Source organism: Prinia subflava, chromosome 2 (genome assembly GCF_021018805.1).
Source record: "Prinia subflava isolate CZ2003 ecotype Zambia chromosome 2, Cam_Psub_1.2, whole genome shotgun sequence".
Taxonomy (NCBI): Eukaryota; Metazoa; Chordata; class Aves; order Passeriformes; family Cisticolidae; genus Prinia; species Prinia subflava.
Window position 1 is genome coordinate 4,714,225 of NC_086248.1, and position 25,094 is coordinate 4,739,318.

General features: G+C 43.2%; 2 protein-coding genes across 7 annotated transcripts; one reads left to right on the forward strand and one right to left on the reverse strand.

Annotated features, from left to right (window-relative positions):
• Window positions 1–23: 23 nt before the first annotated feature.
• On the reverse strand, window positions 24–5,665 carry CENPQ (centromere protein Q). Of its 5 annotated transcripts, none has more exons than XM_063423581.1 (10): window positions 5,546–5,583; window positions 5,081–5,182; window positions 4,446–4,608; window positions 4,077–4,131; window positions 3,828–3,942; window positions 3,605–3,673; window positions 2,936–3,065; window positions 2,607–2,726; window positions 2,268–2,345; window positions 24–1,674 (listed from the first exon to the last, which is right to left on the reverse strand). In XM_063423581.1, the coding sequence occupies exons 3-10, from the start codon at window positions 4,596–4,598 to the stop codon at window positions 1,546–1,548; spliced, it is 849 nt and encodes a 282-aa protein (XP_063279651.1). In that variant the 5' UTR covers window positions 4,599–4,608; window positions 5,081–5,182; window positions 5,546–5,583; the 3' UTR covers window positions 24–1,545. The 5 variants fall into 5 exon arrangements, with proteins under 5 accessions (XP_063279651.1, XP_063279618.1, XP_063279626.1 ...); XM_063423548.1 differs by having other exon boundaries at window positions 4,077–4,134; XM_063423556.1 differs by lacking the exon at window positions 5,081–5,182 and having other exon boundaries at window positions 4,077–4,134; window positions 5,546–5,665.
• MMUT (methylmalonyl-CoA mutase) lies at window positions 5,650–22,930 on the forward strand. Of its 2 annotated transcripts, none has more exons than XM_063423503.1 (13): window positions 5,650–5,708; window positions 7,940–8,319; window positions 9,200–9,567; window positions 10,305–10,462; window positions 10,684–10,855; window positions 12,182–12,430; window positions 12,711–12,822; window positions 14,103–14,218; window positions 14,755–14,870; window positions 19,219–19,350; window positions 20,891–21,038; window positions 21,149–21,316; window positions 22,519–22,930. In XM_063423503.1, the coding sequence occupies exons 2-13, from the start codon at window positions 7,965–7,967 to the stop codon at window positions 22,645–22,647; spliced, it is 2,223 nt and encodes a 740-aa protein (XP_063279573.1). In that variant the 5' UTR covers window positions 5,650–5,708; window positions 7,940–7,964; the 3' UTR covers window positions 22,648–22,930. The 2 variants fall into 2 exon arrangements, with proteins under 2 accessions (XP_063279573.1, XP_063279584.1); XM_063423514.1 differs by lacking the exon at window positions 5,650–5,708 and adding an exon at window positions 5,837–5,933.
• Window positions 22,931–25,094: the final 2,164 nt, after the last annotated feature.

The window sequence follows — 25,094 nt, forward strand, 5'->3', positions numbered from 1 at the left end:
ACACACATAGAAAAATGTCTTACCTGCTTAAAGCCAAGGTTTGTGCAATTGAAGTTTCAGGTGCTCCCAGGTCAGATCACACAGGTGTGGTCACAGCTCCACACACACAACAGAGAACCTTCTGCAAGAGGCCTCAAATCTCATCAAAACCAACAACCTGATCATTCTGCAACTCTGGCCAACAGTGTCCACTGTCAAGCCGAGCAAAAACCACCTAATAAATGTCTGGATTTATGTTCCCTGGTTCATGTTGCCCTGTTTACATGTGCATGACAACCCCAAAGTAACAACACTCACAGCCAGCCTATCATAAATCACCAAGTGTCAGGGGAAAAAAATAAATTGAAGTAATTATGGCTTGCCTCTGTAACTACCCAGAGCTGTAATGAAGCAGATCATTCTTCAGTTACTATTTCAACTTCTCGTGTGGAAGCTGAATCTGACTCCTACTCACTGCCCTTCTCCACACTTTGTTCCCAAACTAAAAAAAAATTTAAAAAGGAAAAGGTCTCTTATCTGGTTCAGGAAGTTCAAAACCCACACAGTAAATCACCCTTAATGAAAGCAAAATATATCTTTACTTAACCTTTCCCTGGCATGCAGGAAAATCTTTAATCCATACTGTGGATTAAATTATTTGGGGGAAATGGTTATATCAGTAAATGCTCCCCTAGCCAAGTCATCACAAATTTGAGACATATTTTTAAATAATTATATTTCTTTTCCTGTGATTCAGTATAAAGCAAGTACTTAGTCTGGTTTTTCTGATCCTACATGGTTTAGGTAATCCTGTGAGGAGTAGACAGCTGGACTCACAGATCCTTGCACATTTGTTCCAACTTGAGAAATTCCATGATTTTAAGAGAGATAATTAGCTTTTATCTCATTAAGAGTAGCAGCAGCTTGTAAATAGGAGAACAAGAGTTTATGGACAAGTCAGTGCTAGCACTGCTATCTTCCAGGAGGTAATTTAACCTGAGAAAGTACTTTATGTTGTTTGATGTTGTTTTTTTTATTAAGTAATGAAAACGTAAAAACATTTTGTAACTTTGTACATTGGATAAAAATTATTACATTTTCTTCAATTGAGGGCTTTTTTAAATAAAAATAATAAGAAAGTTGAACAGGGGATTTACCACTGAGTATTAGATAAGCTTATTTTTATTGTTTCAGGTTTAAACTCCCAAATACAAACTACTTTGGTAAAAGACGCTGCCTTCAGTGATTTACAGATAGAGAAGTGCAAATACAATGGAAAAGTTCCCTTATTCTGTAAAAACACCCTAATAACTCAGGATTCATTTCCCTCCCTTCTCCCAAGGCAGGATATATCATCATTAGAAGTCATCACAGGTCAAAAAAAAAAACCGCCAAAAAACCCTTACAAATGACTTAAATCACTGAAGTCCCAAAATGTATCTACAGATTTATATACCAATGTTAATAGAAAATGTTTTAATAGAAATTCTGCAGTCACAGCAGGAAGGCCATAAGGAAGAAAGCAGTTTCCAAGCTCAGCATGGAGACTCCACACATTTTGGCTTCTCAAAGCAAATCCACCTTCTCATAGGTCTTTTCAATGAGGGTTAACAAGTTCTTCAAGTCAGCTGACTGCTGAATAGCATTCATATCCTTCAAAAGGCCCTTCTGATTCTTTACCTTCAAAATTTCCTCCTAAAGAAGGAAAGAACAATAGATAAATTAAAAAACAGCTTTTGTCAAGTGCAACAGGAATTTCACTGTCATGCAGACCAGCTACAGCTAAAACAAAAAAAGATTCAAAGTCACAGAGTGAGTCTTCCCTCCAACAATTATAGATACAATAACAATTATACATTTCAGAAATCACAAGTTCCCTAGGGCCATAAGGTTTCTAGGAAGAAATGCAATGTTTTAAATCTTAAGATCACAGAATGGTGTGGGTTTGAAGGGACCTTAAAGACCAGCTTGTTCCAATCCCCTGCCATGGGCAGGGACACCTCCCACAAGGTTCCACTATCCCCAGTTGCTCAAAGCCCCATCCAGCCTGGCCTTGAACATTTCCAAGGATGAGGAGTCCTTTAGGATTTTGTCCTGGTTTTTAAACATAAGCATATAGTCCTCAATCTAAAAAACCAAAAAAATAGAAAATGAAAACCTATTCAAATTTTCTGAATTTTCAGAATTTGCTCCTTCTGGCAGAGGTTAAAGGATAAAAGCACATTCTGTTGCCTTCCTCCTCATAACCAATGTGTCTCTGAAAAGATAAATATATATTCCACACTCACCTGCAACGTGGGTGCCTGCAAACTGCGCTTGGGGAGTTCTGGGAGCTGGAGTGTTCCACTGTCATTTTCCTGGAATACCTAGAAAAAGAGAATGAAAAAACAATCCACACCTCCAAATATCAGGCACACAAGTAGGAAAATAACCAGTCATTATCCAGCTTCTGAAACCCAACTTCTTAATTCTGCAACTGAAGTTGGTAAGATTACAAAGATCCATTCCCAAAGGCAAATGACACCTTCCTTAAATGTCACTGTCTGGGAAATATTTCTTTGAGGAAGCTCTGGAAGTCAGCCCATTCCTCCAGGTCACAGGAGTACAGAAGTATTTATGAGAAATACCTTCCTGGCATCTTTTTCATCTTCTTTTAACTGGTTCTTCAGCACCTGGATTTTGTACTGCAGTTGCTGTGTATTTTCCTCAATGCGCTCTGCTGATTTCTCCGCATCAGTTATTTCTTCCTAAAACAAAACAGATACAGAAGAAAATTTATTTTAGAGATGATAAGTCTTTCCCACAGACCACACTGAGCCACTGAATCAGCCAAAAGAAGAGAGAGCTTTGCAGCAAAGGTGGGTGACAATGATGAACCCTGGACACTCCTCCACAACAGCACAGGCACAGCCAGCAGTGTGGGGAGGTAATTTCTTCCCTTCCTTGCTTTTCATACCTGCAGCTGCACCAAAGACTCCTCGTTTGTCTCAAGCATTTGTTTCTCTGCCATTTGAAGGCTCTGGATATTCTTCAGGTTGCCCAGTTGCCCTGGAGGCACCTTTAAAGTGTTGAAACTTCTCAGCACCCTTTAATTAGAGAAAAAGGAAAGCATGGTTTGTTTGGAGTTCTTTGCAAAGCAAAAAGAAAATTCTGGGGAAAAACTAAGCTCACTTTAGTTTTAAACTTAATTGCTTTCAGTGACATAAAAGGTTGCAGAGAGTAAGAAAACTGCCTTGAATTGTTTTCCAAAATTATGTGGAGTAGGTGTCCAAGGAAGGAACCAAGAACCAGAAATCCCAATATTCTCATGTTTGCTTTTGCACTGACCTTCTGTGGTTTATGTTCCATTGGCCTCTACATTCCCTGCCTCTAAACTGAAATTAATTAATATTTTTCCAGTTCGGACCCTTCTGCTTTTCAAATTGAGTTCTAAGAGGAGGATTTTTAACTGCTTCCAAATAATGATCATTTTACTAAAAACCTGGAAATGCCTTTATGAAACAGGATATATAGCTTTAAGTCAGAAAGAGAGTGTTTTAGCTCACCCTTCAAAGTATGGTACAAAACAATTGAGTACAAGAAATCTCTTTTCTCCCTTGTTTTTTTTTAATTTGTAATTTCATACCTTTTTTTCAGTACATTGAGGTGCTTCTGAACATCATCTGTTCTCTCCCTCTGTTGGGACAAAACAGATCTGGAAAGAAAATAAAGGCAGAATTTCCATCATAAACCTGCAAGCACAGAGAACACATCAAAAACCACTCTGACTTCCAGTTCAAGTAATACTATGATTTTTACTTTATTCCTTCTGGAAACAAAGAAGAACCACCAGGATATTTGGCACTTACAGTACTACTGAATCCACTATATTGTCCAGGAACAGCCTACTGTTCTCAGAGAGAGGCTGCCAAGATCCCATTGTAGCACTGGACAGCTTCACCTTTTTTGAAGAACCTTTTTCTCCTGTTATCAGAAAGAGAAAAAGGGAAAGGCGTGACTTGTCAAACCTGGACAGACAGCTTTGTGACCCAGCTCAGTCAGACCGGAGTCAAAGGTGTAAAACAGTTCAGATTGAACAGGGAAGAACAGAACTCTACCTTCAGAGGAATCGTCCTGCAGTTCCTTAACCTCCCTTTCGACTGTGTGAGGGACCTGCTGAAGGGAAAAATTTACAGAAAACGTGGCAATTTGGAGATATCCTCTACTGTTCAATCATTCATCTACTCCTAGGAACTCACTATGCCAGTGTCTGACAAAAGTCTTTGACACTGACCACAAAAGAAAAACCTTACTGAAGGCTGCTCAAAAGAGCTCTTCATACTGGGCATTTCCTTGGGAGGACTATTCTTAGCTAATTAATTATTCTCTATAAATTCCAAATTAAAAAATGGGAAAAAAACCCTCTTTCCCCTTCCCCCCACCCACCAGTTACTTTCCTACTTTGTTTGGTCCAAAATATTGAATACCTGTCTTTTTTGACCTTGTTTCTTTCCTTGTTCATCTGCTCTCTTCTTTTTTCTGGAAGGCCCTTGTTGATTTTGAGATTTAAAAGGATTTTTTGCTGATTTCCCACCAGTTGGTTTCCCCATTTTCTTGGAAGATGTGTGGCGGGGTTTCATTACCTGTAAACTAACGGGAACAGGAGGAAACAAAGACAAAATTAAAATCCAGCAACTATAACCCATATAGCACAAACCATACTTTAAAACAACAAAATGATGGAAAGTAGGCTCAATCTAATAAGCTCCAAATAAGCCTAAATGAAATGAAATGTTTAAATATTTGCTAACCTAGAGCGTCAATCCGGTAAATTTACTTAAATGTAGGACTATTAAAAAAGTATCTCCATTTTGAAGATGTCTCTTGCCATGGCAGGGGGTTGGAAATAGATGACCTTTAAGATCTCTTCCAACCCAAACCATTCTGTGATTCTATGATTTATCTTTCTGATTTTCAGAGCAGTCATCCAATTATAAGAACTTTTTACCTTAGCACCTAAGTTAAAACCTACAGTTTCTTTTCTTACTTACTATAGAGACAGAGGAAAAGGCTTCTCGTCTCTAAAGCACCACGACTCAGATTTATTCAGCTTTTTCCTCACCTCCTCAGGTCACTTTTTCCCTCATTCAGGTCCTGTCACCTCTCACCAGGTGAGTGTCGAAATTGACACCAGAAAAACAAGCGCCGGCTGGGTAAGTGTGGCCTATAACAGGTAAATAAACACTGCACTAGGTAAATAAGCTCCACACCAGCTAAAAAAAACACTAAACCAAGTAAATAAGCCCTGCCTCTCGCCTCCTCCATAACTACCGATGTTGTCGGACGGCTTTCACGACGGACCACAAATAAGGCACGGACTACAACTCCCGGCAAGTATCGCTCCCCGCCGCCATCTACGACACTAACCCTCCACCGCAGTGCATGCTGGGAGTTGTAGTCCGCTCCACCCATAGCCCCTCAGACCCCCAACGCCCGCTCCCCGGTGCTGCCGGCTAGCATCGCGGATAACAGCTCCACAAAACCCTTCCTCTCGTCTCCCCCCGGCTCATCTCGCCCGCAGCCTCACCTTCCCGGCGCTGCCTCCCCGTCCCCGGCGCTGCCGCCGCTCCCGCCTCAGCCCGCCGGCCCCTTACAAAACAAACGCGCGCTCCCCGCCGCGCACGCGCAGTGCCGCTCCGGCCCGCCGCGCGTGCGCGGGGGCCGCGCGCTGACGGAGGGGCCGGTGGCAGGTAATGGAGGGGATCCTATCCTGTCCTGAGCCTGATCGCTTTCCGCGTCCCTGTCCCTGTCCGGAGCCCCGAGCCCTGCCCCTGTCCTTGTCCTTATCCCCTATCCCAGCTCCCTGCCCGGCCCCCCGTCCCCATTGGCCGCCCGAGGGGCGTGTTGGGGGCGGGCTGTGGCGGCGGGCGCTGTCCCAGGACGGAGAGCGGAGCGTTCCTGCCCGGCTGTGGGTGGTGAGGGGGGAGAGGTGCGGAGAGGGGGGCACAGGGCGGCTCTGGGGTCCCCTCGGGGTGCGGGGATGGGAGATGGGCAGAGAATTCTCTGAAACTGAACAGGGGTAAATGCAGCGTCCAGCACTGGGGGCAGGAATAATCCCGGCGTGCGGTAGGAAGAGCATTTCCAGCACGAAGGTGATCCTGCCCCGCTGCGCAGCCCTGCTGAGGCACATCTGGGGTTCTGTGTCCAGTTCTGGGCTCCTCAGGACAAGGGAGACGTGGAGCTCCTGGAGTGTGTCCAGTGCAGGGTGACAAAGATGATGAAGGGACTGGAGCATCTCCCTGCCCAGGAAAGGCTGAGGGAGCTGGGGCTGTTCAGCCCTGAGAGGATCCCCAGCTGAGAGGGGCCCTCACCCCTGAGTGTCCCTGTGTGCAGGGAGGCTCCGAGCAGGGCCCAGGCTCTGCTCTGGGGGCTCAGCAATGGCACCAGAGGAACGGGCAGGGACTGATCCCAGCAGGTTCCACCTGGACACGAGGAAGAACTTCTTTCTGTGCAGTGACCGAGCACTGAACAGATTGTCCAGAGAGGCTGTGGAGTCTCCTCACTGGAGATATTCCAGAACTGTCTGGATGCAATCCTGTGCCCTGTGCTCTGGGATGGCCCTGCTTGAGCAGGGAGGAGGGCCAGATGAGCCACTGTGGTCCCTTCCAGCCTGACCCATCCTGTGACCCATGCAGGGTTGTGGGCACAGGTTCCCTTCAATCCTGGCTGCAGCATCACATCCCCGCAGGGCATGGGTGCTCCTCAGCAGCTGCTCTGTGCTTCTCTGGTTATAAGTGTACACATTTAGCATATACATTATTAAAGCACATGTTTGGAGGGTGTTGCTGCAGTGATACAGGTGATTTCCAGTTTCATGCAGGATTTCACATAAAGGTGTCAGGGAAGTGTGTTTTTCTTGGGAGTTGTGAAAGAGGTGAGGCAGTGAGGAGGTGACTGACCCTTGGAGCCAAGCTGTAAAGGTTTTGTTTTTGCACAAAACTGCAGGGATAGGGATGGAGATCAGAAGCAAAGGAGCTTATAGCTTTTAGGAGTTACTGAACTCACAGACTGGTTTGAGTAAGAAAGGACCTGAAAGATCATCTTATTCCAACCCCTGCCATGGGCAGGGACATCTTCCACTAGACCAGGTTACTCCAAGTTTCATCCGACCTGGCCTTGGACACTTCCAGGGATGGGGCAGCCACAAACCTGTGCCAGGGCTTCCCCACCCTCACAGGGAATTGTTCACATTATTGCCCCTATCAGTCTCATGCATGGTGGGACGAGCTCTGCAGCTTGTATTGTCCCTGTGTTCTCATGTACCACTTCTTTTTTTTCTCCTTCTTTTTCAACCTATCTCTAGTTACTATCCAGCCCAAGCCATCTTTTCCAAAGTGTATGATTATATTAGCAATTTTCTGACAGCTCACTTCCTGCAGAGTGCCTCCTTGATGTTGGATACTGGGAAGAGATTCTTCCCTCTGAGGGTGGTGAGGCACTGGCACAGGGTGCCCAGAGAAGCTGTAGCTGCCCTATCCCTGGAAAAGCATTAAGGGCATTGACATTAAGGGATTTTGACATTAAGGAATTTTTGACATTAAGGAATTCCTAGATGAGAGAGATGTGAAAGTGAGAGAGTAACTGGCCGTGCCATCTTCATGCCTCACACTGACTTTTCAGTGACTGATTAATGGCAGTGATGCTGAGGGACTGAAATAAGTTACACATCTCAGATGTGGATGTAGATGAGTTGTGGAAATGTTTTCCTTGGTTAGAGGAAAATGTAGGATTTTTCCTGAACTCTGTTCCGGGTTGAAAGGCAAGAGGAAGGGCTGTCTGTCAAATCAGCGCGTGAATAACACATTTCATTTTTCTCCTGAGGGATTGTTTTGGCTTTAGCAAACTGCTTGACCTCTCCATCCTCCCATGCCTATGCTAGGTGCATATGATGATGCCAAATCCCTGTTTCTGTGTTGCCCAGCTTGCCCCAGCCTGCGAGGAGAGCCATGCTGAGGGCGGGGGATGCCGTCCTGCGGCTGCGGCCGCGCCGCTGCGCGCGCCTGGCCTGGCGCACCCTGCACAGGCAGCCCCTGCACCCCGAGTGGGCTGCCCTGGCACAGAAGCAGCTGAAAGGAAAGAACCCGAAGGATCTGATCTGGCGCACTCCAGAGGGGATCGACATCAAGCCTTTGTACTCCAAAAGGGACACGGAGGACTTTCCTGAGGAGCTGCCAGGGGTGAAACCTTTCACGCGAGGGCCCTACCCCACCATGTACACGTACAGGCCCTGGACCATCCGCCAGTATGCTGGGTTCAGTACAGTGGAGGAGAGCAACAGGTTCTACAAGGACAACATCAAAGGTGGGGCAGCTGACCTGGGACACAGCGCTGCTTTGTGAAGCAATGGGGGACATGAATTCAGTCAGTTACACGGCAAATGTGATTATTCAGTGCTGTGAGTTTGGATTTCTGATAAGGTCTTTCCAGTGCCACTGTCTTTATTACTGGGAAATTGGATCATTGGCCTTTGTTTCATTTTGCTGCGGAGAATGAATGTGTTAAATGCTGCATTTAGTTATTGCACCTTAACACATAGACATAATTTGGATCCATCCCAGGGTGCAAGCAGCTGAGGTCACGGAGCTGAAGCAGAAGTGGTAACCCGGTAGCACAGCCCAGTTACTGGTCAGAGGGGGGAGTGCCTGGGGACAGCAGAGTTTTGGGTTCTGCTTTCAGGCTGCAGCAACAGGAGCTCTGGCTGTCCTTTCCTCGCTTTATATGAATAATTTTACTGCAGATTTACAAATAACAACGTGTGTCAGTGGAGCCTGGGAACATTCTGTGTGTGTTTAGTTGGTGATAAAGAGAAGGTAACGTGACAGTTTATGACATTTCTGTTCCCAGCTAAGCCAAGCTGACTTATGTGTATGAGCTCTTATATTGCCTGTCTAGGCATATTTATAACTTGTGGATGAGCTGTTCTTCAGCAAATTTTTAAAGCACAGTTAAGACCACTTTTTTCACTTTTTTTTCCTCAGTTAAAAACTTTTAAAGTTAAAGAGTACTAGACACATTTGGGGAGGGAACAGTGTTTAACATTAAAATTTAGTTAGCCATCCAAGCCTAAATCATATAAAATAGAGTTAATAAATTTAGATCCCATCCTAATGCAAGTCTATTCAACACTTCTAACTATCTCTCTTTGTTGGGTTTGGGGTTTTTTCCTTTCTTCTCCATGTAGCTGGCCAGCAGGGATTATCAGTTGCTTTTGATTTAGCCACCCACCGTGGTTATGATTCAGACAATCCCCGGGTTCGAGGAGACGTTGGAATGGCTGGAGTTGCCATCGACACAGTGGAAGACACCAAAATCCTTTTTGATGGAATTCCTTTGGAGAAAATGTCCGTTTCCATGACAATGAACGGGGCAGTCATTCCTGTGCTGGCTACCTTCATTGTGACTGGCGAGGAGCAGGGAGTGCCTCAGGCCAAGCTGACGGGGACGATCCAGAATGACATCCTGAAGGAGTTCATGGTCAGAAACACCTACATCTTCCCCCCAGAACCTTCCATGAGGATCATTGCTGACATCTTCCAGTACACCTCACAGGTATTCATTGTTTAAATGTGTAACTTCTATTACCTGGTTAACTGTTCATGTGGCACTGTGGAGAACAAAGGAAAATGGGAAGATGTGTCATAGAGAAGAGTAACGTGGTTGTGGAAAGGGCCAGTAGGAGAAGATAAGATCCAACATCACTTGTAATATAAATTAAAAGTTTGAGTCAGACCAGATCTGCAAACACATCTTGGTAGAGATGAGTTGTATTTGCAGTCAACAAGGAATTCAGAGAATGGGCTGGAGCACCTGCCCTGGAGACAGGCTGAGAGAGGGGGGGTGTTCAGCCTGGAGAAGGCTCCAGGAGGACCTCGTTTCACTGCCTAAAGGGAGTTTATAAAAGAGATTGAGAGCAACCTTTTACACCAATAGTGCCAACTTTTTACACAGATAGTGACAGGACAAGTAGGAACATTTTTAAACTAAAAGAGCATTTAGATTAGATGTTAGAAGAACTTCTTCTCTATGAGGGTGTTGAGGCCCTGGCAGAGGTTTCCTAGAGAAGCTGTGGCTGCCCCATTAGTGGAAGTGTTGTCCAAGACCAGGTTGGACAGGGCTTGGAGCAACCTGGGATAGTGAAAGGTTAGCCCAAGGCAGGGGTGTTCAAACTAGATGACCTTTAACTCTATTCCAACCCCAACCATTTGTGATTCTATGTGAATGTTGATAGAACAAATATTTGATCCTCCCTTCTGCTGTCATACCCTGTTGTATCTTTCTTTTTTCAGTATATGCCAAAATTTAATTCCATTTCCATCAGTGGGTACCACATGCAAGAGGCAGGAGCAGACACCATCCTGGAATTAGCTTATACCATAGCAGATGGCTTGGAGTACTGCAGAACTGGGCTTAAAGCTGGCCTCACTATTGATGAATTTGCACCTAGGTGAGCTCAAGAAATCTGCAAGTATAAAACTCACTTTTGGTAAAACCTCTATAGAGTTTAATATCAAATTCAGTATTTTAATACATACAAGGAAGTAGGAAGATTCCCATCATCTGTGAAAGTACATTAATCAGAGACCTTGCTGTAGGGCTTCTCCATTACTGATCCAGAGTTATTAGAATGATTCAATGTAATATTCTGTTCATGTCCTCCTGTTGCAGGCTCTCTTTCTTCTGGGGAATTGGAATGAACTTCTATATGGAAATAGCGAAGATGAGAGCTGGGAGGCGGCTGTGGGCTCACTTGATTGAGAAAATGTTTAAGCCCAAGGATTCCAAATCTCTTCTGCTGAGAGCTCATTGTCAGACTTCAGGCTGGTCACTCACTGAGCAGGTTAGAAACTGGACTCCCATCAACCTCCTTACTTAAAGGTGTTCTTGTGGTGTGTGTCTTAAAGGGGGTGCTAGTGTCACTCACTGAGGTGCAGCAGCTGTCCTCTCAGTCTGACAAATGCACACACTAGCATAGGATGCACCTTTATGTCAATTCAGGACCTAGAGGATGAACCTCTCTCCTTGTCCTGTGAGCTGTTCTTCCAAAATGCAGTGCAGGCAGCAAGTAGAGGAACTTTTTGCTCAGGATCAATGGCTTGAGAAATCATTCGAGGGAGTCAGTCATGCCCTTGATGCTCAGTGCTGAAAAGAGAATTAATGGTCACAGCTCCTCTGCTCCTTTGAAACTGGGTGCACTCTGCTCTTCCTGCTGATTTACATGACAGCAAGGAGATAAATCATTGGAGTGCATCCAGATTCCCCAAGGCCTTCTGCTCAAAGTCATGCAATAGGAATTATTTTTAGATTGTGATTGTAAGCATTGTTGACTTCTGTGCCTTGTTATTTTTGTTGTTTTCTTTTTCAAAGTAAATGTAATTTTTCCTTACATTACAACAGTACAGTGAAAGTAAAACAATAGAATTTTTTGAACAGTGGCCTCTGTGGATCCTCAATTAAAGTATTGTGGGAGTGCAAAAATGTTACTATTACCAAAACTGTATTCAATTGTCTTCCAGTGTGCAGTGTAAATATATTTTTGGCTTGATCATAACTCTTCTTTTTTGTCTAAACATTGTGGTGTATCTTAATATAGCTTCTCAGTGTGCAGTATTTTCTCCTGAAAGGTTTCAGAGGGCAAATATACTTAACATGCCTTTAGATAGGTATCTACTCATAAATTATGTTTTACGTTCTTACCTATCCAAATCACAGTTTTCTATAATTATCTTATGTGATGCTGTCACTAATGAAAATGTTTAAGCACATTCAGTTCCAAAACACATCTTGACTAGTAGTTTGTCTGACACTGTTTACTGCTCCAAGAATTCTGGATTTGGAGGATGGAAGACATCAAGCTACTGTTCCATCCTCTCTGATTTGGATTCACTAAGTTCTTTGAAATACCACTGAATATAAATTAGGCTTTGATTTGTTATTGTGAGCAGTTCACTAGCACAGTGATCATTTTGGCTTTCTTTATGGATTAATCTCTTCGTTAAGATATCAACAAGTGATAAATCAATTTGATTCGGGTTTTTTTTCAGCTTTTGTTCTGATTACAGAGTTTCAGTGGGGATTTTTTAATTGGTTTCTTTGCCATAATGACTAACCTGCCTCAGCCCTGTGGCAGAACCACTGAGCTTCAGAGCTCCCCTCTTCCCCCCAGGATCCCTTCAACAACGTGATCCGCACCACCATCGAAGCCATGGCTGCGGTGTTTGGAGGGACACAGTCCCTGCACACCAATTCCTACGACGAGGCCTTGGGGCTGCCCACGGTGAAGAGCGCTCGCATTGCCCGGAACACACAGATCATAATCCAGGAGGAATCGGGCATTCCCAAAGTGGCAGACCCCTGGGGGGGATCCTACCTCATGGAGTGCCTCACCAACGATGTCTATGAAGCTGCTTTAAAGGTCTGCTTGCAAAACCTCCTCTGGGAAAATATTAGGGATAGGAGTTTTGAGAAATGTCTTCTTTGATTAGTGTCTTGTTTGATAAATTGGTAACTTCTAATCAAGGAATTATTTTACACTTCTGCTTCAGTGATGTCTTTGTAAACAAACTTTACAAAACACAGTGTAGAGCACAACACTGTATAAAAAGGTTTTAATGAAAATGTGGGTGGTAGCATAGGTACAAAGCTCAATTTTTAAACCTTGCTACTAATTATCTCAATCCTCTTCATTTCTCCAGCTTATTGAGGAGATAGAAGAAATGGGTGGAATGGCCAAAGCTGTTGCTGAGGGGATCCCCAAACTTCGTATTGAAGAGTGTGCAGCCCGGAGACAAGCCAGGATTGACTCTGGTAGGAGCAGGGGGATGAAAGAAGGGAAAATCGCCAATAGAATACTTCAGTGTAGAGGATTTTTACATACATGTTCATTGTGGTGTTTTATTTCTCAGTTTAGGAGTAGCAGATTGTGAGTGATAGGAAAAATGGTGATGGTTTTATGTCAGTGAAAGCTCTGGAAAGAGACAGCATGTATAAAATACGGCACCAGTGTGAAAAGTCTTGCTTGACATGTTCAAGATCAGATTAGACCGAGTAGTGGTCTAATCAGAAACATCATTTTAAAGGAGTGTTTGCAGCCTACAATAGTGAATTGCTTGATTTCTGATAGGAGCTTGAAGCTGTGATTCCTGAGTTTAAAAGCAGAAATGCCACCAGATGGCGATACTCACCGTAGCTGGCCAAATTCCTGGGTTTTCTGGAGAACTGCCCGTTTTTCCTGAATGGTCAGATCATAGCAGAGGATAATACAGCTCCCTGTTTGCTATACATCTGTATATGTACTCATGGAGTAAGTATCTGTGGAGATACTTACACAGTTGTGCTTAAAACTCTATTCCACTCTTTGTAATCTTTGTTCCAGTAGTAATCCAGGAACAGAAACTAGGAATAACTCACACATGAAAGAAATTATGTGGACCTCTTTATATGGAGGATAAATTTGAAGCAGGTCTTACTTAGGACCAATAAAAAATAATCACTAAAGTTCTGTGCTTTCTCTCATAGGGTAAATTACTTCATGCTTCAAAGAGCATTTTAATGTTATCAGGCACTGCAAATAAAAATAGTTGATAAGTCCATACTGATTGAAACCTAAAATATAATTTCCCAACACAGTAAATTAATTTTTACGTACATGAAATAGTTTTAGGTATGAACTTCACTTTCTTATTTATCTGTTAAATCAGAAAAGTAAATGCAGAGCAGACCACCACTTCTGCTTAGTTCTGTCAGATACACTTACGTAAGCTTAAAAAGAGAAAAATAGCCAAAATATTTTAGAGACTCATTAATAAATCAGTTTGCAAGAGAAATATTGTTCTATTTCATTTTTTTTCTGCTACAGTGTTTACTGAGTTGAATGTTCCTGCATTTAATCTCTCGTCATGAAATCTGGAAAATACAGACTTAAATCCATTCTATAAAAACAAATTTTACATATTTGAAAGGTATATGGTTATATAAGCAAAGCAATGCATAATAATGCTCGAAATCTTCTTGTCCTGTTAACATTGTGTCTTTTCACAGTAGTTTTCAAATGTGTTCTGAGTTTCTGGTGTTTCCACTGCAAATAGGGTCTGAAATAATTGTTGGAGTGAACAAGCACCAGCTAGAGAAGGAGGAGGCAGTGGAAGTTCTGGCCATTGATAACTCTGCAGTCCGTGCCAAGCAGATCGAGAAAATCAACAAGGTGGGAACAACCTTCTTAAAAATGAATCTTATCATAATTTCAGACAGAGATTGAGTAAAGGCTGCTGGCCAGAGGTTTGACCTTCCAATTTCTGAGAGGCCATTCTGGTCATTAGTGGAGAAACTGGAATATATATCCATATGTGCAGCCTTTAGGAATTGAGAGCTTTACATGTTCTGAAAATAAGATAGAAACCATCCATGCAATGTTTTGCTCTAAAAACGTGTAACACTGCTTAGTCACTCACTGCTGGATCCTTCTTGTCAAGTTCTGCTGAGGGAATACAGAACCAGAAATCAACCTCCACTTTCATAATCAGTGAAAACGTGGATAAAATTGGTTTAGGGTTATGTTATGGACTTGTACACATTTTAAGGTCTGAGATGCCTTTTGACTTCTAATCTCATTAAAATAGGAAGTCGATATTGACAATTCCACCTCCAGAATTAATATTTGAAACCAGACAGCCCTCCACACTCGAGTTTCCATTTCACTCGGTGGTTTCTTTGAACTGAATGTGTCTCTCTTCACTTCAGGTGAAGGCCAGCAGAGACCAAGCAGCAGCACAGCGCTCTCTGGCTGCTCTCACACAGTGTGCTGCCACTGGGGAAGGCAACCTACTTGCTCTGGCAGTGGAAGCAGCACGTGCCAGGTACTCGGGGTGGGGTTGAAGAGCCAATTCTTACTTAAAAATTGATGGTTCTTTTTCACCTTTTAACTTTTCTTGAATGTGGTGTCAGCAAGACTGGAGTTTTGGGGTTTTTCTGTAGAGGTGGAAATAAATAATGGCTGCAGTTTCACATTGTAAGATACACTATTATTACATTTTCTAGCTTCTCAAGGCAATGCTTTGATTTCTCACAAGGAACACTATGTATATAAAGAATCCAGTATGAAATGATGCTGTTCTGCTGTTTACAACTCATATTCTTACCAGTTCCAGGACATAACTGGGTTTCTTTGTCACTCAGCTCTTTCATGGGTCAAGGAGCTTAAGTATCTGAGATGTGAAAATGGATATTCACAGTCTTATCATGCTCTGTTGCTTCATCTTTCCTTGCACCACAGATTGGTGTGAAAACATTTTTTGGCTGAAGGAGAAATCAGTTTGCTTAGTCAGGCAAAGTTGTAAGCAATGTTCTTGAGCAGTGTGAGACATCCTTAGAGTCCAGTGAAACTGTTCCTTTTTTCACCCCAGGTGCTTTTGAGGCTGTTTTCTTTCCTGTTTCAAGGTCAGCATTAGTCTCTAGAATAAATCCTGTCTGTCTGCTCCTTAATGAGCTCAATGGCCCAAACATGAGCAAACCAAATTCACTCCTTATTGGGGTGCTGCCCCATTTCTACTGTCACATCTCAAATCCCTTCATTCCCATTCCTAGCATACTGAATAACTGTATTTTAAATACATTTAACCACAGCCTGTCAGGAACCTCCAGCAGTATCTCTGCATTCTGCTCTGAACTGGGAAGGTCACAGGAAGGCAGTGTTGGATTTACAAGGGATTCATATCTTCTGTACCAAAATTGACCAGTGAATGCTTATTTTCTCTCCTTGGTGACCTCATTTTTGTTAATTATAAAAGCATTAATGCACTGAAGATGCACTTTGTAAGTTCCAAATACAAAACTTAATTCTGCCCCAAAACTATATATGGGATGTGACCACAGAAGGAAACTGTCGTGGCATTTGATACAGAGTGTTTGAAGGAGGATTGTGAGCTCTGGGAGCCTTCCTGTGGGGGGCAACATGGCAAAATTGACACATTCACCCTTCACAAGCTGTAAACAAGCGGGCCAGTATCACTAGCATGAGAGGGACTGATGCCTCTTTCCTGCTAAATGCAAAATGATGGATTTTGAGCATGATGTAATACAACTCGCTTGGAATAAAATGAGTAGCACAGAATTGTCAGTGCTGAACTATGGAAAAGATTCTGTGTGCTACTACAGAGATTTCAGTACTGACAAACACGGGTAGAAAGTTAACGTTGTTACTCTAACCCGAGAAATAAGGCAGATCTGAAATTACACGGAATGAGAGCAGTGCCTCCCTCCTGTGCCTCATGTCTCATGAGAAACCCCATTACAGGAAAATGGCACAGGTTACACCAAGTTCTTTCCCTCCTCCCTCCCCTGCTGTGCTGTTTTTGTGTCCCTCTCCAGACTTGCAGAAAGGGAAGGCAGAAATGCAGCATAGCTGGTGGTGCCTCTTCTTTTTTTCTATTTCTGCCCTGTCTGTGTCCTCGTGGTACTTCCCCACCTGATTTCACACTGCTGCCTCTTCTTGCTGGGGAAATGCAGAGAGGACAGCAGCAGCTGAGGCTGAGACACAGGGTGCCAGCTTTAACAGGCACATCATCATCATTGACTTGCTCCAAACTGGTACTTAGGCTCTATAGCTGGTTGTGAACCACTGGGAGACAGTCACACACAAATACAGACTGATAAAAAATGACTCTGTTAAGAAAAGAAGCTGTGCTCCAGAGACAGCTATTCCATTGTGGATGCATATGTGACAGCGATTAAAAAAAACGGTTCTTGGTAGGCAGCAGGAAAGTATTCATGAGTAGTTTAAAAGCACAACAGTTATTACTTAAAAGCTTTATAGGACTGCAGAGATTTGGGACACAATTTTCAAAACACAGGGAGTTCTGAAGCAGTGTCTGTAGAAGCAAGATGGTTCATTTTTGTACACTACACAAAAACAACTTCATCCCAGCCACCAGATTATACCTCGTTTATTCTTCATTTGTAACACGAAAATTTCATTCACACTTTTACATAATAAGAACAGAAAAGCACACCACAGCCATGGTGGGCTTTATTTAATACTGAAGTATACTCAGATACTGCTTCTGCAAAAGAGGAGGAGAAGGATTTATCTAAGCTTAGTTTTCTCTAGAAGGAAAGGTGTCTTTTATGGCACTGTAGCACTTCACCACGCTGCCAGGAGTAAGCCCTCAGTATTGGTGCATGGGGTGTATTTATTTTGAGCTGCAGTCTGTGATGTCTGGCACTCTGAAAGGGAGTCAGTATTTATAGACACTGTTTTTTAAGTCTGCTGCAAACTTGCTTTTTAACCTTGGGGAAGTCACCTTACCTAAGGCACTTTTGCAGTTTCCTTTTCATTCTTTGTTAGTAATTACAGAAAGCGATAATATTAATAAGATTATTGAGGTGTCCTGGAAATCAAAACTGATGACACGAGTGATTAACAGTGAGTCAAACAGAATTCCAGAAAGCCAGGGGAGGGGAAATGACAAAAATGGCCAAAACAGCATCAATAGCATGAGTTAAAAATGTGTGTTCCACAGTGATGCTGTCCTTAGGCAAAGCTGGCCAGCTGTGAAGAGTGACACCAGGGATGAGGCCACATCAGATGTCTGAGCTGTACAGATCTTTCCTGTGTGATCATGAATGGATTCCTGACATTTTACCTTTGCATAGTTTACATTTATAACTAAGTTTGCTGAGAGCAAAGGAGCAAATTAGTTGGGGGTCACAGGAAGTAAAACACCTCTCTGAAATTTACTGAAGGATTCTGAAAATGCAGCAGAAATCCATGTCTTGTTACTTTGGGGGCACGTGTGGCAGATTGCACGTGGTAGGAATCAGTGGCTGCTGAAATACAAACAGCAGAAGGAAAACAGAGTACAGCTCATTAGGGTGTCTCCTTGTAGAGGTGTGTGGACAGCAAGTGCACCTTGTCCAGTCTTTCCTGAGCTTTTTATAGAAAAGCTTCAGAGAGTGCTTAAGTTGTTTTTTCCTCAGAGTAGCTTGTAATTAAGTCATAGAATCATTTAGGTTGGAAAGTTCCTTTAAGATAATTGAGTCCAACCATTCCCTCAGCACTGTTAATCCACTACTAACCTATGTCCCCAACTGCCACATCTACACAGCTTTTAAATCCCTGCAGGGATGGGAACTCCACCACTGCCCTGGACAGCCTGTCCTAATGTCTGGTACCCATTTCAGTGAAGAAATTTTTCCGAATATCCAACCCAAACCTGCCCTGGTGCAACTTAAGGCCATTTCCTTTTGTCCTGCCACTTATTACCTGGGAGAAGAGACCAACCCCTACCTGGCTCCACCCTTCCTTCAGGGAGTTGTAGAGAATAAATATACTGTGACAGGAGAAAATATGAATTCCAGAGATTTGAAATGTGCTAGCTTAATTAGGTATATACTTAATACTGCTTTGGTGTCTGTATTTGTAAGTGCACTTTTGAAGTGGTTTAGAAGAGTAGTATTTTTATTTCCTTCCTTTGACGAAGTTTGCAGCAAGTTGTAATCAGCACAAATTTTTTGATTCCTTTGGGATAGAGACTGTTATTGCTGATGTTTGTACAAGAAGACAGCACAGCCTAGTTTGCTTCTCTCCCTTGTGCTACAGCAGAAGTATTATTTCAAATAAGTGCAGTAGCAAACAAAACTTGTAACTTGCACGTAAATAAATTTCCCAGATCTTCCTGCATCTCAGTGGATAAAGGAGCTGTGTCAGGAGTAGAAGAGAGGAACAAACACTAAAATAAAAGCATCAAGGGAAAGGCAAATAAATTCCTGATAAAATGTTAGGTTTCAGTCTCTTCTGTGTATTCTTCCTTTTTTTTTCTCCTCTTGATTTATATTTTGTATTTTAGCATGAGTCCAAATGCAGAATCTTTTGGTCTGAGCCCCTCCGCAAAAATCCCCATTCAGAAAATCTGATTTAATTTTCTGAAGCATTTTGCCATTCTCCATTGCCTTGCCAGTTCTAAATCAATTCTCACATGAGCAATAAAGTGTTTTCCTAAAAATGCCTTTGCATGTTCTATCAGTGGGTGACAGTGGGGTGAGCCAGATGTTCAGGGTTGCAACAGTGAAAGGAAAACCAATGTAAGTAAATTTGTCCAGCAGCAAGGCAAGTGGTTGGGCCAGTGCCAGTGATGTCTGTGTTCTGTTTTCATTTCAGCCTGCTGACAAAAGGAATGTTTTTGTCTCATTTGTCTCATTGTGCCTCAGGTGCACCGTGGGGGAGATAACAGATGCCATGAAGAAGGTGTTCGGGGAGCACAAGGCCAGCGACCGCATGGTGAGCGGGGCCTATCGCCAGGAGTTTGGGGAGAGCGATGAAATCCTTCATGCCATCAAGAGGTGAGGACTCCTCTCAGGTAGCCAGACATGTAATAGCCTCACATTTCATCCAGGAGGTCCATGTGCTACTGACTGTGCCCTAAAAAAACATTCCCAAACCTGGGTGACATCCCTGGGGAAAACAATGACCTGCAAAAGCACTCTCGTAAGCAGGGAAGTAGAATGACAAGGATTAAGTACAGTAAGGCAAAGTCAAAACTTAATTGAATTCACTGAGGTGAAGTTATGATTTGAGGGTTTTGTTCAAATTGCCTAAGCAGCCACAAAGCTGAGAAACGTTGCCTGAAATCCCTGTACATTAGTTTGCTTCTTTTAAAGGCTGTGTAATAATAATCTCTAAAATATTTCCAGCAGTTCATACTACAAAACCTTGTTTTGATCTACCCATAAATTTTTCCTGCAATTTCACTCTTACTGTTGCTAAAACTGTTGCTAAAATCTGTCTTGGGTGTTACTCATATCCCGATGGAGAAGGCAATCGAAGATGTTGCTATGTGTGAAAACAGTTGCTTCTTTGGGCCTTTTCTCAGCTCCTGCCCTTCCTGCTGCCCTCAAGGGTACAGAGCCTGAACTGCTGCTGTGGGAGATGATGCAGCACAAATCGATGCTCACCAGTCCCTTTTTTGGGGGTTTGCTTGTTAAAGAGTTCAGGCTCCCCTGAAAGAGAATTACTGATGGCTTTGCAGTGGTGATGATTAGATTAGATGACTTGAAAGTAGTTGTGCTAAGAAATGTCACCATTGTTCTTTTATTTTAACTATTTAACTATTTTTAATAATGCTTTTATGTGAAAGAGAACTGAACTAACCCCTTGAAAATCATGATGTAGCTCCCTTTGTTACACAGAATCACAGAACCATTTAGGTTGGAAAATACTTTTAAAATCAGCAAGTCCAGCCTGCAACCACAGACAGATCCTGGTGGTACTTGAATAATGAGCAGTGAGATGACAGGTTAATGTCTGAGGCTGTGATTACACAGAAGCATCAATACAACAGAGATAGGAACTGCCACTATCCAAAAAAAGAGGGGCAGTGGAATGCGTGCACAGAATAGGAGACAAAATAATCCTTCCATGGACAGATTTTTACCCACTGGAATGACAATGCACAATGTGATGTCCAGGACCCATCTGTGTGCAAGTACTTTTAAATAGGTCATAATCATTCCTAAAAACTAAATGGGAAATAATAGGTCATAATCATTCTTAAAAACTAAAAAATGTGTTTTAGTGAGTTGTAATTCAGCTCGTTAAACCCTCAGAGAATTCAGTATTTTACCTGTTAGAAAGCAAAAGAATAGTGGAAGATTTTCTTAAATAAGGAATATTTTGTATTTTGAGGCTGGTCAATACGAGGAGTTAGTAATAACATAATGTGAATATTAACACAGTGTGCAGATTGCACACCCAAACCATTACTTGGAAGATCTTTTTATTTGATGAAATTACGCTACATTTGCAGCAAGTGGTTTTTATGTGTGGAAATGCTTCCAGCGATTCTCAGTGACTTGCACTGACAGAATGTGTGTTTTCAACCAGGGTTAACAAATTCATGGAGCGTGAGGGCCGCAGGCCTCGAATCCTCGTTGCCAAGATGGGTCAGGATGGCCACGACAGAGGAGCCAAAGTCATCGCCACCGGCTTCGCAGACATCGGCTTTGATGTGGACATCGGTCCCCTCTTCCAGGTAGGGCCGGGCAGCACCCAGGGCGTTCCCGAGGGCTCCCTTCTCCCTGGAACGTGTGCTCAGCCCCCGGGCCGTGGCCGGGCCCTGTCCCACGCCCTGTTTGCACGCAGACCCCGCGGGAGGTGGCGCAGCAGGCGGTGGATGCAGACGTGCACTGCGTCGGGGTGAGCACGCTCGCCGCGGGGCACAAAACCCTGGTGCCTGAACTCATCAAGGAGCTCAATGGCCTGGGCCGGCCCGACATCCTGGTCATGTGTGGAGGAGTCATCCCCCCTCAGGTACGGGCAGCATCACTTCCGTCCAGCCTAGAGACTGATGTATCTCTGTCTGAGCTGCTGGAGCTGTTTCCTCTGTTCTGCAATGTCAGACCACTGAAGGCTCCTCTGTACAGTCAGCAGGGCCAGCACAGATCTGCAAGGGGAGGGGGCCCAATCTGATTTTCTGTACACTGTGCCCTGGCTCAACTTAGAGTGTTTATGGGATGGAATATGCAGCTGTGTTGTGAAAAGATGAGCTTCAGGGAGATGTTTATGCTCTGTTGTTTTGCATCACCAGTCTTTGCATATCATTGGTACAGGCTGGCTTCTGTTTTAAAGACCTTTTGACTTTCAGCAATGATTGAGAAGAGCCACAACCAGTGACTAAGGCTCCTGGCTGCACATCTCACTCACTTTTCAGCCTCCCCTCCCTTTCCCCATCATCAGGCAGGTGTTGCCTCTCATTCCCTCTGCTTTGTCCCAAACTGTTGAGCAGTTTGTTGAATTCCCTTGCAGTCAGATCTGTGCTTTCATCTTTAAATTTTCCTTAGCTCATGCACAATCTGCCTGTCTCCATCACCTTACAGCCTTCCTCTGTTTGTAGTGATCCAAATTGATTTTGCACATAAATCTCCTGTTACTCCCTTTTTCCGTACCTCTCCCTTTTCTAGGCAGTTAAGTAAGTATTCAGGAATGAGAGAATTCTAAACTGAACAAACAAAACTCATAGTATTTTTCTAGGAGACAATTTGTGTTCTGTCCAGTATCTCTCAATGGGATGCTACTTCCCTGTGGTTGGTAAGGGTGTAATATATCCTATATAGAAGGACAGTCATAACATTAGTTTAACTCTACATTGCAAGAGGCCATTGGCAGTCATCTGTCCAAGCCCCTGTTTAAATCAGTATTTTCAAAATTAGAAGTTAGATCAAATTTAGGTTAGGTTATTCAGACTCATATACAGTTGACTTTTGAATACTTTCCAAGGATTGCCATTAGTCTGACTCTAAAGAAATAAAAGCTTTCCTATGGATATTTTTTAGTATTTTTTCCACCTTTTTACTTCCACCCTTTTCCCATTTCCTTGAAGCTGTGCTGCCTCTCTCTGGAACTTGTTACTTTCTCAGTCCCAGCACAGAGGATAGAGCATGCTCCAGTTATAAATCAATTATCAATTGTCTGTTTCACTATTAACTACAGCTCTTAAATCTCTTTTCCAACAGGATTATGACTTCCTGTATGAAGCTGGCGTTGCCAACGTGTTTGGTCCAGGCACTCGCATTCCAAAAGCAGCTGTGCAGGTGTTGGATGACATCGAGAAGTGCCTGGAGAAGAGGCAGCAATCCATGTGACTCTGAAATGTCACACCTCAGCAGCCTTACACTGACCACTTGATTGTCAGCAAGGGATGACCAACCACAGACTTCTGCTCCCACTGCCCCTGGCCTCGTGTTTTGTGCTTTCTAAGAAAGTTCTAAACTCTCTGCTTGTTCTATTTGAGGATTATTTATATAGGTACCCACGAGAAAATTTTATCTCTAGAACTATGACTTCAGGAAGTGAAGGGAATTCAAATAAGTGTGTTTGGGGTTTTTTCCAGATATACTGATAAATAAAATAACCGCTGCAGCTTTATGGTTGATGTTTTTTGCCTGATCTCTCTCGCATGCAAAGAACTTGTTTTGAATTTCTTTGGCAGTTATATAGAAGTGTTCAGGCAGGATCACTCACTCAGCAGAGATGGGACTGAATCCAGCAGCACTTTGATTTGGGAGATGGTGCCTTGGAGGGAAGGGCAATGATGGGGACAGAGCACAGTGCACAGCTGCTCCTATACAGGCTACTGCCATGTACAGCGTTTGTATCTTATTAAGCCATGAAATTCAAAAATCGTGGTTTATGTACCTATAGTTTTATAAAGAGTTACGCTGTGGCTGCCCCATCCCTGAAGTGTTCAAGGCCAGGTAGAATGGGGCTTGGAGCAGCCTGGGATAGTGGAAGGGGGCTGGAACAAGATGATCTTTCAGGTCCCTTCCACCCCAAACCGCTCTATGATTCTGTGTTTCTGAGATTCTGTGACGTTGTTCATCAAACAACTTGTGTTTTATATTTATGAGCAGCAAAACTGTCGCTGCTATGTGCATAAAGAACCCAAGACAAAGTTTAAGTTGCACAGTATTACTGGCAAAGTACTGGGGTGGGATCCAAGCCTTTGCACTGTTATTCTCATGCTCTAACTTCTGGAATAATGACCTCTCAAATAATTTATTTTTGTTCTGAAGTGTGTCACATTTAATTTTACAGATGGCAAATTAACCATTAACAGAAATTTTCTATAAAAATTCTGTAAGTTATTCCTATGCCGCAATAGCCAGAGACTGCCTAGAAGCTTTTTTGAAGTAAGACATTGAAATCCAACATATTTTAATATAAATCAGAGTTTTAGTTGTCAACTAAACTAAATTTTATATGTTATCATCTGAGTAGGGAGCTCCATTCATCCTCAATGGAAAGAAAGAAGCCAAAGGTGACTGGCTCAGGTTGAGTGTCTGCATTGGAAACCTCCTCAGAGTGGTGAGAAAACTCCTAATATGTGAGAGGTCTGATCTGAGTTTTTAGGTGAAATTTTTGTTTGTATTGAGGTGTTGCACTGGTAATTGCAAACATGAGGTGCCCAGACTCACTCCTGAACTCAGTGCTTGCATCCTTCTTCCATCTCTGAAAAGACAGCACAGTTCAGGGCCAGGTAGGAAAGAACCATGGAATTATAATTTGACCATAAATTACCTTCTAAAACCAAAAAAACAACCAAACAAACTTGTACTGAATCAGCAAACTGTGCTCTCAGTTGCAGTCCTGTCAGTGCCTAGCCAGGGGGAATTTGGGATCTCGGGAGCTCCCATGGAAGCTGTGGGAGCCAGGACTGCATCTGCAGGGTGGCACTGCTGGGAATGCCTCGTGCCATCCTGTGGAGAGAAGAGCTGCAGAGAAAGGGGGGAAGGCACTGGGACAGGCTGCCCATGGAAGTGAGGAGTCACCATCCCTGGAAGTGCTCCCAAAATAGGTGGATGTGGCACTTGAGGACTGGGTTTAGGGGTGAACACGGTGGTGATGGGTTGATGGTTGGACATGATTTCAAAGATCTTTTCCAACCTCAGTAATTCAGATCCTGAAGTGCTCCAACAGCTCCATGGCAGAAGAGCTGCTGTACCTCAGCCAGCAACAGCTGAAGGACACAGCTCCTGCTGAGAGCTTCCTTCCCTTCCCAGCCGTGCCATTTGGGATACACAGAAGGCATCCTTCACTGACTGCCACCTTCCCACTAAACCTCATCCCACCAAGGCTGCTCAGCTCCTTGGACTTGTGCTTGGAGGAGCTGGAGCTGCACCTCTGAGAGAGCAAGGAACCAGAGATCCCTGTATCATTCTGGGAGCAGCCACATTCTCACCTTTTGCTGGCAGTGAACATTTCTTGCTCCCCATATGGTTTTCAGTCTGTATTTCTGGAAAACTACACACTCAGCTGTGTTTGTTTGGTAACAGTGTGTGCAACCTATGGTTTTTTCTGATGGCTGTTTTACTGACAGAGCCAAGAGTTGGCAGATAGATTGCATTAAAAAAAATCAGAAGTATAAGGGAAAAAAATCAACAAAAATAATAAATCTCTGTGTTTACCTGAAAATAAGTTTAATTTACATGATTTTATGTTTGGTACATAAATCTATTTCCCCTAAAGTGGATTTCATTGGGGAAAAAAGACATTTTTTTTTTCTGTGAGGCTTAAAGACAATATTTGAGAG